Here is a 16,585-nt window from a genome sequence, read left to right on the forward strand (position 1 = left end):
CCTTCTACTTCATTTCAAATCAGAGAACTTCTGCCAATAAAAATGTTCAAATGCTACCAGATTTTCTAGGTTTTGTTAAAGTTGTGCACTCGTTCTCTGCCGATTTGTATTGAGGTCGATTCTTGTACAACACCAGTATGGATTCTGAGACAGTCCTGAGTTGCTAAAGAATGTCCTAGTTAATGTCTAGTCCTTTTGACAAACAGGAAACTCTTGGAAATTGCAGCAAGTCTACAGGGAAATGGTAGGGAAAAAGTCAGAATAAACATTCAAAGAAAACAAAATGAAAAGTCCAATTCTTATGTCAGTTCAATTTGTCTCAAGTGGCATATCATCATGGAAAATGCGAAGCGATATTAAACAACCACGCTTTACCGTCCAGGTTTATTGTCGCTTCCATTCTAGAGCAGTGGTTCTCAAAATGGGGTCACAGTAATATAGCATAATTTTATTAAAGTTGTCGAAGTTGTATTTATTGAGTTCCTATACTGAGTTTTCAGCCTATTTGACTGGTCAATTGAATTCATTGAAATAAATAATGTCGACTTGTTCCTACGGTGAAAAGTTCAGGAATCAAATGCTCAAATAAACAATAAATAGCTATAATATTATTGTATCCATTTAAATAATGAGCCTAATATTTTAATAATTCATAAAACATATGACGGCTTGGATTTTATTGACTTATTTTAAGTGATTCCTGGCTGCAAAAAAAAAACGTTTGAGAACCCATGTTCTTAGAATATTCCTGCAAATAAACATGTTGATTTTAGAGGGAAAAAAAAATCTTTTGCAACAATGCATCATACATAACAAAGCCTTGAATAAGTTTTACATCTAGGAATATCAGAAAGCGTACGGAGGAACACACGGCATCGTTTTCATCATGTTCATGTCACCGTTGCTGTTTCAGAGAAGGAATATCTCGATTTGAAATTTTGTTCCTTCTACCTTCCTTACCTTAGTAACAATAAAGCTTACGAATTACCAAAAAATATATAAATAAAAAAACAGAAATTGTTCGTGTCTTTTTGTGCAGACATTATAGAGCTCACCATTTAGCACAGTATACGAAGAATTTCTGGAAAATACCAGTGTACAGCGCAGTAACTACAAAAGCGCTCAGTCAATTAGACGTCGTTCTCTTTATGACCTTTTAAAGTCTGGTGGAAGTTTGGATCGATACGTAAAAATGGTTTGAAAAGCAACAGCGCAGGTTACACCGGTGACTGAGCGCACAGAGGAAACTCTTCATTTCTCACAACCAAAACACAAGCGAACGATTTCACGTAACATAAAATTCGATTTTGTTTAGGCCCTAGTAAAAATACAGACTAAGCAAAAATAAATCAACTTTGTCACTCTGTAATCAACAAAATTAAACACCTTACATTTCAATATAAGTCTCTTATTCATTATATTTATTTTTATTTTGAAATCTGTGTATATTTTACATATTTGACGTATGGATACATGCAGAGAGGTTCTAGTGGACCCAGTCTGACCCAGAATAAAGAGCCAAGGTCATGGCTCAGATTCAAAATGGAAATGGTTCGAACTGCTTGGACATCTGAACGGCAGACGATTCAAAACTTGCACGATGCGAGACGTTATATTCTACTCAAAAAATAAAGATTGATCGATTTACTCCCTGTTGTTCCTTTGTTCCAGATATAGACCTTGTGGTTTTTATTAGTTTTGCATCTCAGCAGAATTTCACAAAATGTTCGAACAGAATAGGATCTCACGTGGCAGCGAAAGTAAGTGGATATAATCACGTGAAACAGAGCATGGTGAGCTTGGAAGGAAAAAAAAGTGGTCCAGTATACAGTAAGGAGATGAGTGTATCACAGAAAATGGTGTATGGAGACAAATCAAATGGGACGCATGAGGTACGACAACAATTTCTTTAATGCCTTTCTTTTTTTCCTATATATAGGTTCAGTGGTGCAATACCAATGTTAGAAATATTACAACAGACCCCCATGTCATGGGCAAAGATTATTTCCTCTGTCTAAATATACGTGGCAGCCTGGGACAACCTTTCACATGATGACGTTGTCATATTTTCTACTATATATAGTTCTGAAATTGAAATATGTTTCTCTTTTGCATTAGGGATGTTACGGACTTATTCTACGGTATTATAATCTAGTCCAAATCACCATATCATGGTTTCACAGTATTAATAAACACAAAAAGTGATACAAATTAATTGGAATATATATATTATCTATATATTTTTAAGAATGACTTTCCATAAAGTCTCACTGTCAGTATTTATCAGCTGAAAGAGAGAGTGGCTGGGAGGAAAGGTAGCATGCAGCATGGAGCATCTTGTATGATATAAAGTTAGATCGGGGATTTTTGGTTTAAAAAAAAATAATAATTAAATGGCGCAATCATACAATGTGACTAACTGTGAATGTGAAAGTGTGACATTGTAACAACTAGGGGCATTAGCTGGACTGTTAATCATCCAGGGCTGAGCCCAGATTCTTCTCCATCAACATTTTTTACAGTTTCCATGCTTTTTTTCTTGCATGTAAAGGCTAACTGCTTTAAAAAATGTGAAAATTGGACAAAAGATTTATCAATTTCTCATAAAACTTGCCTCTGGTGGACTTTATGCACTGCTTGTCGGACTTCCAGACGGGTAAAATATAAAACCTTCTGGCTATCTAACGCGAGACCAGGCTAGTTTGGTGTCGCTAGCCAAGGAGAGAGACAACTAAGCTGACACTGTATGGGTTTAGCTTCTACAGTGCCATGTAAAGTACATCATCTGTTCCTACGCTCTGCTCATATCATGTTCACGTAAACTGGAACTCGTATAGACATTTACACACCTTGATTTCCTGCTCAGCGTCAGAGGATGTTAGTGCTTCAGTTTCAATCCTTCTACTGGTAAAAAAAATATATATATATATATATATATATATATATATATATATATATATATATATATATATATATATATATATATATATATCCATTTTCCCCCTCACACTAACTGACTGTGTGAGCTAGCACTAGCATTTGGCAGAGATGTCAGCCAATAAGACACGAGTATTCCACGTATTTTCCTGTAAACCCTGTCTGATTGGTCTCGCCTCCGTTCACTGAAGATAAAATACAAGACTCCGTTCAGTGGAGATATAAAATTACAACAATGCTGTCTTCTTTTATCGACGTTATGTTCAGTGAGTAAAGATATAGCAGAGTCTGGTTACCATAAAAAATGTAAAAAGAGAAAATTACGTTTTAAGATCGCATGCTGACTGTGGTGCAGGAGCATCAGACATTTTAACAGCTGATTACAAACCAAACGGATTAGGATTATGACGTGAATTATCCAACAACTTGATCAAAGCGTGACCTTCACTGTGGGAGGAAATGGCACTTATCTGTAGGTAAACTGAATGTTTTATATTGATATTATATTTCTATTATATTTATGGCATTTTTGGCAGACGCCCTTATCCAGAGTGATTTACATTTATCTCATTTATACAACTGAGCAGTTGAGGGTTAAGGACCTTGCCCAAGGGACCAACAGTGGTAGCTTCTCAGTGCTGGGGCTTGAACGCCTGACCTTCTCATCAATAACCCAGAGCCTTTAACCACTGAGCCACCACTGTTTTTTGTTCTCACTTTTTACCCAACACGATCTTTGCAGGATGATAACTTGGTGAAATTCATTTTTAGTTTCGGCCACAGCGACAGGTTTTCCCAGGCCACCACACTAATATATTATATTTATCTGTTAAACGATGAATCCTCTACCATTTACTTAAAACCCCAAATCCTTAACACACCATCATCCCCTGAGTAAAACCTTCAGTAAAAGAAACAGTTTTATATAAAAACGTTTACATGAATGGTTTAGACATTAGATGTATAAAAGCGTGCCCCACACACACAAACACACACACACACACACAGGGAACAGCTGCAGTGTTTGCCTAAATAGTACGGTATATACGTTTAAAGCATCCTGCACCCGGACAGATCAGAACAATGAATAGATGACAATGAAGCATTATTAACCCAAACAACTGCAACCACGAAGGCACTGAAGACTGTGTCTGATGTGTGGAAAAAGAAATCTTCTATGAAACAATGACGCAGACTTGGTGTGTTGCAGCGCAATAATATATGACGTTATTGATTACAGTAAAATATGGACAAAATGTATACAAGTAACAATGATTTGTACAGAATAATAATCAGACAGTGTGTGTGTGTGTGTGTGTGTGTGTGTGTGTGTGTGTGTGTGCAGTACCAGAATAACGTTTCCATGTGTGTTCATTACCTAGTGGGAATTTTAGCTTCACCTTTGGTTCATAAAACCACAAAAAAAATTTTTTATATATATTTGTGGAGGTCAAATGTCCCCAAAAGGACAGAAATGTCTGACCATTTTGATTTTGTGGGGACATCTGGCTGGTTTTTAAAGAAAAAGAACTAAAAGCATGTAAAGGTTACCTTTTAGTTACTGACGCTGAGGTTCAGGTTAGATTTCGGTGCAGCACAGCATTAATTAGCTGCATTAATAATTACGTCAATGGACGTTAAGCACAATGATTAGGAGAAAGTGTTTGTGTGTGTGTGTGTGTATGTGTGTGTATATACGTATGTGCTGATTGCACATGAAACTGTGTTTAGTGTGCAGGCTGAAAAGATCTGAGGCAAAATATATTTGGACCCATTTTACAACTAAAAACACACCTAAAGCCATTTTTTCCAAGACAGAAAGATGAATGTAGTTTTGTAAAACAGAAGATAAAACACTGTCCAATCTCAGTCCATTACCCATAATGCAGCTGCGGCATGCGGCTCTCTTTCTCTCTCTCTCCTTCCTTTGGCAGAGCTCACCTCTCTGTAAACAGAATCCCTTTGTTGGCATAGCGACCCCCTTTCCCACCTGGATTTCTTTACACTGCGGCGCCACCTAGTGGCCAAGCGCTGGAGTTACTCAGTATTCCTGGCCAGACTGGGGGTGTGCCAGGACTCCAGTAGAAACACGGGACAGTCAAGTCATTGGTTGCAGCAGGATGATTGACGGGCTCAGACCCGACTGGTCGGGTGGACGCGGAAGGCGCAGTTCGGGATGCCGTCGTGCCCCGCCCCCTCGCAAGCGTCTTCGGAGCAGCCGTTATTGCCCGTCTGAGAGGCTACAAGGATGTAGACAGAGAAAGTACACCCCATAACTACTTTGACATTTTCACTTTGGTTAACGGTTTGCTTTACACACATTACCCACAATGCAGTGCGACTACCTCCTGACAGTGGTGCAACCCTTGCTTCATCTGTACCTAAAGACAGCGATGCAGCAGCACTTTAGTACTTTTTAGTCTTTAATCTGTCCAGCTCTCAGGAAACAGATCAGCTTCCAAGGCTCCCAATTATATGCAGCTTCGTATAGCTTCATTGCATTCTGGAACTTTGAGGCCAGCGTTTGCACCAATGTCTTCACTTCTACTACTATGTTGGATTTCTCAGTAATGTGACTGCTGGAAAATGGTGAGTGAGAAAAGAAGCTCTTGCTCTTTAGTGTTTAGCACTAACAGCAAAACCTGACCATTCAAACCTCATCTAGTTCTTCAGTAGTGTCATGCAGACTTGCCAACATCATTTAGAAAGAAGTATGCTATTATACACTGCATAGCAAAACAAAAAAGTGTGAAGGTGGAATGATTTTCATATTCAATTTTAAAATATGAGCCACCCATACATACTATTTTTCAGAGATTCCCATGTGTCGTACCATGTTTCTCTACAAAAGTATAGAAATATTTGGGAATAGAGTTTGAGCATGATTACTTGTTAGCTACATTAACTAACAACTAACTAACTAGTTAATCACGCCAGTGTAAAACTAAAGAAGCACATAGACATCATCTTGGCAGATTGACTATATTTCGGTAAGTCAATGTGATTTTTTTTTCAGCGAACGGAATTTGAAGGTGAATTTTTTGGGAACTGACCGCTTTGCTCGTCCTCTTCCTCTTCAGTTCCCTCGGGCAGAAGGAGATGCTCGCTGCAGGGGCTGTGGGGTGACACCTGGCTCTGTCCCTCTTGACTGGTGCCCAGCTGAAGGCGACGCATGTGCCGGACCACCGCTGTGGCATTAAACGCTTGCTGAGAGAGACAGACGAGAGTGAGAGAGAGAGCTTGAAAATATAAGCCTGTGCGCATAGGGGGAAATCTTCAACTCGGCCGTGCTTGTCTTCTTAATCTGACAGGATTACATTAAAACATGCTTCATATGATCCTTCGGTTACGTTAAAAATCTAGCTCTGTTTTGGACAGATCGTGTCATTTAGCTTTCCCACGTACGGTATGTAAGAAAAAAAAAGCACTATACTGGATGATCAGCGGCACTGACCTTCCACTTGCTCTTGGCGAAGTTCTTCTTGATCTGAGCGCTCACAGACTCGTGGATGTTCTTGTCCAGTGCCGTATCACCGGCAATCCTGGAAAAACAAAACAAAAATGACATAATCCTTTCAGTTCTCTCCAGTGGAATCCAAGTTAGTCATCTGGCTGTATTTCTGCCAAGGAAAGCAAAGGCTTTAAAGCCACTTGGACGGAGAGAAAACAAGAACTGGATCGAGCCGGATTAGCGATGCGTTCTGTTGTGAGAAAACATTCAACTCATATTCAGCAGAAGAATTATTTTGTCAAGAGATGCAAGTGTAATGTATAGCGTGTTGCTCTGAAAGTCAATGAAACTAAAAAAAAAAGGGAACGTTTCTTGTTAAAAGGAGGGTTAGGGTCAAAATGCCAAAATTATTCTTTTTGCTGAAAGAGGCAGGTTGTTATTTTTAAAGGTGCATCTAGGATCTAGATCACTCAATTTCACAGACACAGATTTTTCAGTACTGCCCTGCAATTGATCTAGATATTATTTGTCCATTTAAGGCTTTTGTTGAAATTTCTTCTGACCTGGAAATTAGCTCCGCCCCTAGCCAGAACGGAGCTTCTCAGCTCTGCCTATTTGAACACGTACATCTAAACAACGGTTACGGTTTGCACAAGCAGCAGAGGGCACTAAAAATGAAAAACTGCTTCTTTAATATTGTAATATTTAATGCCGACTCTTTATTTGTTACATTTTCTGCTCTTTAGTCGCATTTAGTGCTGGGTTTAAACGTGAACTATGAACACGGTTGGGTTCAAATAGTATTGATGAAATAAATACATGAATAATGGTTAAGCTCCAATATGAACTATCAACAGTTCTACTTAAATACATGCATTTCATACCACGGATGCTGCAGTGCTTGTTCACACGTGTAGCGCAGGTTCGGGTCTCTCTCCATCAGATGTATGATGAAGTCCTTAGCTGAGAATAAAAATCACAATTACAGCTCAGTCCTTGAAGTTTGAAGTTAGCATCTGACACTTTTCCGTAAGGTCATCGAGTAACACAGAACAGGCTCAGGATGAAAAAAAAAACAACAAAAAAAAGCTGGCCTGGTTTCAACATCCGACCAAATTTGATTAGATGTTCTCCCAAAGCCTGATGTTGTAATAAAATCGAAAGTTCAAGAGTGTGTCATTGTTGTTATTGTTATTATTATTATTATTATTATTATTATTATTAACGAGCAGTTTGGCAGGTGTTCAGAGGGACAGAGAAAAGTCTGTCCAGAAGTAATACAGGCCTGATGTAAAGCAGAGGAATTGTGAGAAGATGGAAAACCTGCTACCTGAATCGGAGATGTCGTCCCAGTACGGCGAGTCAAACTCGTAGTCGGCCTTCAGGATCTGCTCAAACAGCTTGGCATCGTTCTCGTCGTAAAATGGTGGATAGCCACACAAACTGAGAGCGAGACAGAGCGAGAAAGACGTGAGGATTTAAGATGCTGGATCTTACCGAATTGCACCAGGGACTGAGAGACAGCATGTAATGCATTTTTCAAAAATGAAAAGGCATGATGTATATTTTGATGTTCCTGTATCATTTACATTATGACTGATTTTGGACGTTCCACAACATTAAATTGAATTATAAACAGTATGACGTCATTTTTTTCAACGTTAGTGTTGGCGAACTGCTGGATGTACTACACTTCAGGATGTACTATTGTTCAAAATATAATCAACTTCAGGATGGTAACAGTAACTCCGCTTTGCGTCAAGCCACATGTACACTATAGTATACACCGATCAGCCATAACATTAAAACCACCTGCTTAATATTGTGTAAGTCCCACTTATGACACCAAAACAGCTCGGAGCCTTCGAGGCATGGACTCCACAAGACCTCTGAAGGTGTGCTGTGGTATCTGGCACCAAGACGTTAGCGGGTACATCCCACAGATGCTTGATCGGATTGAGATCTGGGGAATTTATAGGCCAAGTCAACACCATGAACTCTTTGTCATGTTCCTCATACCATTCCTGAACATTTTTTGCAGTGTAGCAGGGCGCACTATCCTGCTGCAAGAGGCCACTGCCATTGGGGAGTACCGTTGCCATGAAGGGGTGTTGCAATGCCAATGTTTATGTAGGTGGTTCATGTCAAAGTAACATCCACATGAATGCCAGGATCTCAGGTTTCCCAGCAGAACATCGCCCAGAGTATCACACCGCCCATTTTTCCAACACATAAACTCCGAGAACTGACTGTTCATTTGCTGCCTAATATATATATATATATATATATATATATATATATATATATATATATATATATATATATATATATATATATATATAATCCCACTCCTTGACAGGTGCTATTGTAATAAGATAATCAAAGTTATTCACTTCACCTGTCAGAGGTTTTCATGTTATCTCTGATCAGTGTAATGTACAGCTATTATACTTTACAGTACTATCCAGACCCAGCTAATCGGTTGTATACCTATAATACTTACAGTATGTACGCGATGACACCGATGGACCAGCAGTCCACTGCTTTACTGTACGGCTTCTGGGCCAAAACCTCCGGAGCTGCCAAACAACAGAACAACTTATTAACACTTCACACATGTACGAGCTCATCTTGCCGTTTCTGTTTCTATAGTAACAACTCACACAGGGACTTGTATGGTGGATACTCCTCATAATCGAACAGTAATAATACAGACTATAAAAAAAGGCTTTAAAAACTTTCATATGTGCTAGTGCGCATCTTACCTACGTATCCAGGAGTGCCACAGGCCGTGCTCATCACGCTACCCGAGCCCTCGATCTTTGACAAGCCAAAATCACTGATCATGATCTTCGAATCCTCGTCCATGCTGTAATATAGCAGGTTCTCTGGCTGAACAACAACAACAAAAAAAAAATCCACACACACACACACCATAATGAGGCATGCAAATACACAGTCACCCTCTCTCTCTCTTTCTCTCTCTCTTTCTCTTTCTCTCTCTCATTGATCTGGATCATGTTCAGGGAGAGGCTTAATTAGTTCAGCCATGCACAAGAATTAATCTGTACGTCCTTCACGTCACCGCATGTAAACAAATGAGCTTGTTAAGCCCATAGACTAACAAGACTAATAACTGTGACCTCAGAAACCAGAGAGGAAAATAAATGCCATGTTAATTAGTTACGGTACACAGATTCCTCTCAGATTACAGCAGCAAAGGAAAGGGATGGCAAAATAAAATAGGAAAGTTAGAACAGCAGGGAGAAAAACACTTCATTTCATTTTATGCTTTGAGAACTGTTTGCTTATTTTGATTCTCTCTCTCTATCTCTCTCTCTCTCTCTCTCACACACTTCTTTCCGGTCCCACCTTCAGGTCTCGGTGCACTATGCCCATGTCGTGCAGATACTTCACGGCATCCAGGATCTGCTGGATGAGCTTGCTGGCGTCTTTCTCGGTGTAAAAACCCTTTTCTACAATCCTGTCAAATAGCTCGCCGCCAGACACCCTGCAAAGAGAGAAATATGCTGTGGAAGCTGCGCACACACACACACTTACACTTCAGACAGACTGCATCACAGCATGGACCCTTGTGACCAGCTGGTGGTGTTCCAGCCCTCCTTCACCAGCAGGAGACGCTCTTAAGCTCGTTTTTTTTTTTCTTCTTCTCCCACCTCCTACTCTCCACTCACGCAGGTTAAAGTCAACTCAAGTGTGAATCAGAGAAAGATTTTACTTCGCTGTAAATCGAGCGTCATTATGTGTGCAATCTGTTTCCCCCATTTCAATCTGCTCTAGTGAAGTTACTGCGAAATAGAAACACAACCGACTGACAGCGAGAGACGTAAGGACACACACACACACACACACACACACACACACACACACACACACACACGGTTGATCTCTAGCTGAGATGAAAGACCTGGCAGACTCAGCACTTTCCAGCTCGTATGTTAATCCCTCCTCTACTGTGCCACTGAACTCCATCCATCTCTCCGCACCCCTCTCCGTTCCTCTCCATCATGACCACCTTCGCCAATCCTTCCACTGATCACTTTCTTTCTCCATCCATCCCTCTATCTTATCTCCACCCCTGTCTCCATCTCAACTGCTCTCTCTCTCCATCCCTCCCTCTATCCATTCTCAATCCATCTCTTCATCCCCCCCTCCAGCCCCCTAGCCAAATCTCGACTGCTCTGTCCACCCTTCCAATGATCACTTTCTCCATCTCTTGACCATTCTCTCCATTTTCCTACTGATCGCTTTTTCCATCCCTGCATCGCTCTCTCTATCTCTCCATCCATTGCTTTCTCCAAAACTTACAAAAGTAATCACCTCCCGTTCTCGAACTCTTTCTCTTTTTTCTCCATCCATCCATTCCTCCTATTTATTTTCCCCTTCCTTTCCCTATTCATCTTTTTTACTATCCATCTCTTTATCTCTCTCTTTCTCCACCCATCTCCATATATCACATTCTACCTCAATCATCTTCTCAAACCCTCTGTTCATTGCTTTCTCCACCCATCTTCCCCACCAACTCCTTTTCACAATCTCATCCTCCGTCATTTCTTCATCAGTTCGTCTATCCACCTTTCCCTTTATCATCTCTTACTTTCATCATCCCTTTCGTTATCCATCACTATCTCCCCCATATCAGTTTTCCTTCCTTTGCTGCGTCGACCCCTCCCTCCAAGTCTCCTCGCTCCTTTAATCCATGCCACCCTCCCTCTATTCTCTATCCCTCTTTTTAGCTATCCATCTTTGCCTTCTTTCCTCCAGCCACCCTCCCTTTTCACTGACCTCCTTTTCCCAGTTGTTCTAATTATCATCATCCCTGCTCTCTACTGTCATCAAAACCTTTACACACACTGTCCATGTGCAGGTTAGTTCTCTCTTTCTCTTCACTCATTTCTCTCCCCGTTCCTCTTTCGTGACATTTCAGCTGACGGGTGGGAGGACACAGGTGTGGGCACATGCTCCCAGGGCTGCTCAGTGGGCGGGTAGTGTGTGTGTGTGAGTGTGTGTGTGTGTGTGTGTGTGTGTGTGTGTGTGTGTGTGTGTGTGTGTGTGTGTTTTCTCTTGCGTGTGTACTTCAGTGTGTTTGTCAGCCTTTACCTTGATTTCTCAGTGGACGAGACAATAGAGAGTCCACAAGGCACGTCTGTAATTAAAGGGCCTTGACATCACACGTAGGAGAGAGAGCATGGCAAGAAGTGATAGATGCGCATACACCATCATCATCATCTATTAAACAATATTATGTTGCACATAGCAACCACCAATTAGGACGTAATAGCTGTCTTTGTACTCAATGTACAGCAAATTAGAAAAAAAAAAATCTCCCTACAAGACATTCATTCATATTTTTCAGCTTTTTCCTGCTCACAGTGGATCCGGAGCCTATCCTGGGAATACTGGGCAATCTGAATAAACAACACACCGTCTACACTATATTACACTAGGTATGCAATTAATATACAAAATCAATACAATTCTGTAATAAAAATACTTTATAATAAATGTTGTTATTGATTTGTTGGTCTGTGTTATGTAGCATACTCTGGTCTATTCCAAAAAGAGTCAACTCCCTGAGTCAACCCTAAAGCTTTGGAGTCGATTACACGTACGGAAAATGATTCATCTCGCACAATCATGGCAAACAAAAAAGTATTTAGCATCCGAATGTTTCAGTTAGTGAGACAGCTAGTGGATAATCACCAGTGATCCACTTATTTATTATTAATCCATAAATATTTCTGAAATTTCAATAAAATTATTCTGCTAAACTTAAATGGGTTAATCAATAAAACAATAAAGGGGGGGGGGGGGGGTGTAGTATTAATCGTTAGTATCAAAAATAAACATTTGCAGGAACATTCACACAATTTACAGGACAGATCGAACCCCAAACCCTGGAGCTGGGACGCAGCAATGCCTTCGTATAAAATCCATATATAATCGATATTATTCTTTGCAGCAGATTATCTTTATCTTTAGCACACGTTTGGATTTTGTTTCTCTTGGTCGACTTCTCTCTTGGCCGCAGCTTTGACTTTTATCTGGATGAAAAAGATGCAGGAAATAAAACACAGTGCTGGATCAAAAGAGGGCTGGAAAACTGAAAAAGCTCAAGCTCGAAAGGAAGATTCATATCCAGCGAGCCTACTTGCTAGAGAGATCCCAGCTGGAACGAGGCGAACGATGACACATGGCCTTGCGATGTGTTTTCTTTCGAGATGAAAGTGCTGACTTGGAGTCGTTCTCGCTAATGTATAGCTATGAACTAGCAAGCTGCTTAGACACAGACACAATCCAGAATCAGACAGCCATCGCCTTCCTTAATGGTGCTGAGCTATGTGAAGCATATTACAAGGAAGTTTGGATTGTAGACAGGAAGAGTGTGGCTTACAATCGAGCCATGATCAAGAGTATTAGGTCACGGGTTCCTGATCCGGTAATGGTGTTCTGCAAGTGTCAGCTGCCGGCTAAATATCAAAGCTATTCATGCTCATCTGTTCATTACCCCTCTTTCATTAGTGCTGCCTAAGCAATATATTAGGCAATGTAGTAAGGCTGTACAAATTATTGTTTGATAAATTGAACATCGGCCTTGTCTATATTAAAACCCAACCAACAAAGATTAAAAATAAATAAATAATAGTCAGCTTCCATCATGCTCTCTATTAAAGATGCTGTTTACATGCCGTAAAGATGTTTTATCAGGTTAATTGTATTATGTATGACATGTTACTTAGTGTGACAGCGTACACTAGGCTTAGGTCACACAGTATCATGTTGTACCAGAGAATTTTTACTCACAGAGTCTGAGTAAGTAAGTAAGTTATCCTAGGGATACCCGATGCTAGTATTTGTATGGTAATAACATATAAGCTTTTACTATTTTAATGATTAGTGTTGCTTATTATCTCCAGAAGAAAAAAAATGAATTGGATCGTTCAGATGAAAGATTTCTGTTGTTACTAATTTACTTTGCTTAACTGAAGCTAAACTGTTTATAATGTCTATTGAAGCTTGACAAATAAAGCTTCATAAAGGCCAAAAAACAAACACAAACAGCACCCAACTGAAACAAACCAACCAACCAACGATAACAAATCAAACAAACGAACAAATAGACACAACAAATCGACCAAGCATATAAAAAAAAAACAACCAAAAAAAAAAGCCAAAACACAAACCACCAGAAAACACGAGCCAACCAAACAAACACAAAACAAACCCCTAAAAAAAAGTGAAACAATACAACCAAACCAAATAAACCAAACAAACCAAACAAAAATCCCCCAGACATTTGCTGTTGATTTTTTTCATAAAAAAAAAAAAAAAAAAAACGAGAACCAGAATTTGCACTTTAAACAGACTGTTATACATTTTATAACCAAAAAGCATGTATCTAAAGCTTGGGTATTGTATTGTTGATCATGCACTAGTCCATTTGACTGTGGAAACCCTCTACCACACACACACACACACACACACACACACACACACACACACGCACACACACACGCACACACACACACACACGTGCGCACACACACCATTCTGTCTTCTGTGAAAAATGTAGTCAAGATTCAAAACATAAAAGTCATCTGAAATAGTGGGCTAAAAGAGGCAACTGAACTAGATCATGAGTGTCTTCCTTTATAAGTCAGGCATGCGCTCACTCTCTGTTCAGCCTAAACAGAGATTTCACTTACAGCTGCATGATGAGGTAGAGGTGCGATTTGTTCTCATAGATGTCCTCCAGAGAAACAATGTTGGCGTGTTTAATCCTGTAGGAAGAAATGAGAAAGAAGGACAGAGATAAATAACCTTAATATACACACCATACGTTGAAATATTCAAGAAGTCGGTATGCAGAAACAATGGTTTTGAACGGTTAGTTGATGTAGTAAGCTCGGAGCTGACCTAGAAACTGTATTCCTGCATGGTTGTCTTTTATGACTATAAGTAGACGTCCTTATAGTGTGTCAAATTTGAGAGATGCAGACTACAGTTCAGTGTAATATAAACCTGATCCACTTAATTATTAGCTTGACTGTTAGCTGATGAGACCCATAAGTATTACAGAAGCAGGGTAAAACACCAAGTGAGTAATGTAATGCCTGTTCGCAGTGTAAAAACTCTTCATAACACTATGTAAATAATGTTCCGCAAATAAACCAGTTCCTGTTCCTGTTTATTCATGTTTTTGAAGATGAACTAATCCAGGACAAGCACATAAGCTAGCTAAGTTAGTTCGAATGTGACTTTTTTTTGTCATTTACGTGCTTCACTACAACGGACTGAGGTTAAAGTGTAAATTGGCATTTTTACCTTGTAAATACAGGGTATTTACATTAGTACTGGTGGATCCGTATGAAAATCACACACAGCCCACAACATTTTAAGAGACCAAAGGGTATTTAGTCATAGCTCCGTTGGGGTTTTTTTTTTTATTTGGTCACCTGTGAATCAATGATTCATTTGTTTAGAGTCAACAGATGATTCATCCAATGTAGATGCAAATACTCCCAAGCTGAAGATGACGTAACGCTGAAACAGTAGCACGGTCGAAATGAGACAATACCCGTGAGTTTCGAGAACTCGCATGAGTCTTGTCCTAGTTCTGACTGAAAAGAGTGATTGACTGTATACAGCTAAGACAGCTCCAGAGATTTTAGCACTGGATATCTAATCCAACACAAGAAATAAACGTGAAAAATTAGGGCAAAAACTCTTAACAATGGGTGTGTTGAACCAAAATGTCTAAAGGTCAAATCAGCTCTGTCACTAAGAGCGAATTATGAAGAATTGTAGGCTCCAGTGGATAGTGCAATAGTTTTCCATTCTTCATTTTCCATACCACTTATCCAACACAGGCTCACGGTGGAGCCTATCCCAAGGAACAACGCAGGGGACACCCTTAACAGGGTGCCAACCCATCTCAAGGCACAATCGCACACATATTCACACATTACGGACAATTTGGAAATGCCTAACAGCCTACAATGTATGCCTTTGGACCGGGGAGGAAGCCGGAGTACCCGGAGGAAACCCCTGAAGCATGGGAAGTGGTGTTATAGTTATATATCTGAAATATTTAATGATTCTTTAACAGGTTTTGCCTGTTGACATTCATATTCAGTCATCTGTAAAAATAAATAAATAAATAAATAAATAAATAAAGGCAACCTGACCTTTAATCTTTGATTAGGAACTTCTCAGTAAAAGTTCCTCACACTTTTATGAATAGGTCTTAAGGACTTTAAAACTTTCCAGAGATCTCTTAGTGGTAAGATAAGACTCTTTGTGAATATGGCTCCAGATACAGTATGCGATTATCATGCAAGTAGAAAAACAACGAGAGAAGAATATAATTAATAACGAATAATAACTAAAAAACTAATATCTGGTTACTGTGATGGATTGGCGCCCCATCCAATGCATAATAATTTCATTTTCACTCCTATTATTCAGTCTAGGCATTTGGATTATTTAGCATCCTTTGTAAGGTGCTATCTTGCTTGAAGCATTGCTATTTACAAGTGTTTTTATTAATGACCTAGTGTGACATCACTGTCCACCTCTTCATTCCTTTCTCCCCCTCTACAGCTCCAGTCCATAATCATTCTCTTTTTTACTCTCTCTTTATCTGCTGGGTTAAAAGTGTGAGACAGACAGAGAGCTATGTGTGGGTTCTCACTGGGTTGCCTTGTGGATTCCCACACACGCCTGAGGCACATAACATGACCGACACATGCAGGTGACTCACCAGCCCACTTAGCCTTTCATTCCTTTCTCTCTCTCTCTCTCACAATACACACACACACATACACTCTCTAACTTTTCCTCCCCCCTAGGCACCGGTCACGTCCTGTACATGCTGTCAATTCCCTCTGTCTTTCTCTCTCGCTTGCTCGTTGACTCTCCACCCCCTCTGTGCGTGGGGTCCGGGTCGACTCCACAGGTGGTGGGTGGTTTCAGGCATGGCACTAAGGAACTAAAACAATATTCCCTTATAACACATGCAGAGGCTTCTCATCTGAGGTGACAAAAAAGAAAGAAAGACAGACTTGACAGATAAAAAAAAGAGGGACAGGTTGAAAGGCAGGTAGACTGTATGAGGGGGAAAAAAAGAAAGAAAGGCAGACAGACAAAGAAAAAAAAAAGAAAAGTAGACAAACA

General features: G+C 39.9%; 1 protein-coding gene across 1 annotated transcript in view; it reads right to left on the bottom strand.

Moving 5' to 3' along the window:
• Positions 1 to 1,893: 1,893 nt before the first annotated feature.
• camk1b (calcium/calmodulin-dependent protein kinase Ib) overlaps positions 1,894 to 16,585 on the bottom strand; it is a 42,924-nt gene continuing 28,232 nt past the window's right edge. The window contains exons 4-12 of the mRNA XM_017450340.3: positions 14,116 to 14,190; positions 9,761 to 9,899; positions 9,154 to 9,280; positions 8,892 to 8,967; positions 7,719 to 7,831; positions 7,273 to 7,351; positions 6,392 to 6,479; positions 5,991 to 6,144; positions 1,894 to 5,177 (exon numbers count right to left, since the gene is read on the bottom strand). Coding sequence (XP_017305829.1) covers positions 5,071 to 5,177; positions 5,991 to 6,144; positions 6,392 to 6,479; positions 7,273 to 7,351; positions 7,719 to 7,831; positions 8,892 to 8,967; positions 9,154 to 9,280; positions 9,761 to 9,899; positions 14,116 to 14,190 — 958 coding nt within the window. The 3' untranslated portion in view covers positions 1,894 to 5,070. The remainder of the gene's footprint in view (positions 5,178 to 5,990; positions 6,145 to 6,391; positions 6,480 to 7,272; positions 7,352 to 7,718; positions 7,832 to 8,891; positions 8,968 to 9,153; positions 9,281 to 9,760; positions 9,900 to 14,115; positions 14,191 to 16,585) is intronic.

The sequence above is a fragment of the Ictalurus punctatus genome, chromosome 21 (assembly GCF_001660625.3).
Source record: "Ictalurus punctatus breed USDA103 chromosome 21, Coco_2.0, whole genome shotgun sequence".
NCBI lineage: Eukaryota > Metazoa > Chordata > Actinopteri > Siluriformes > Ictaluridae > Ictalurus > Ictalurus punctatus.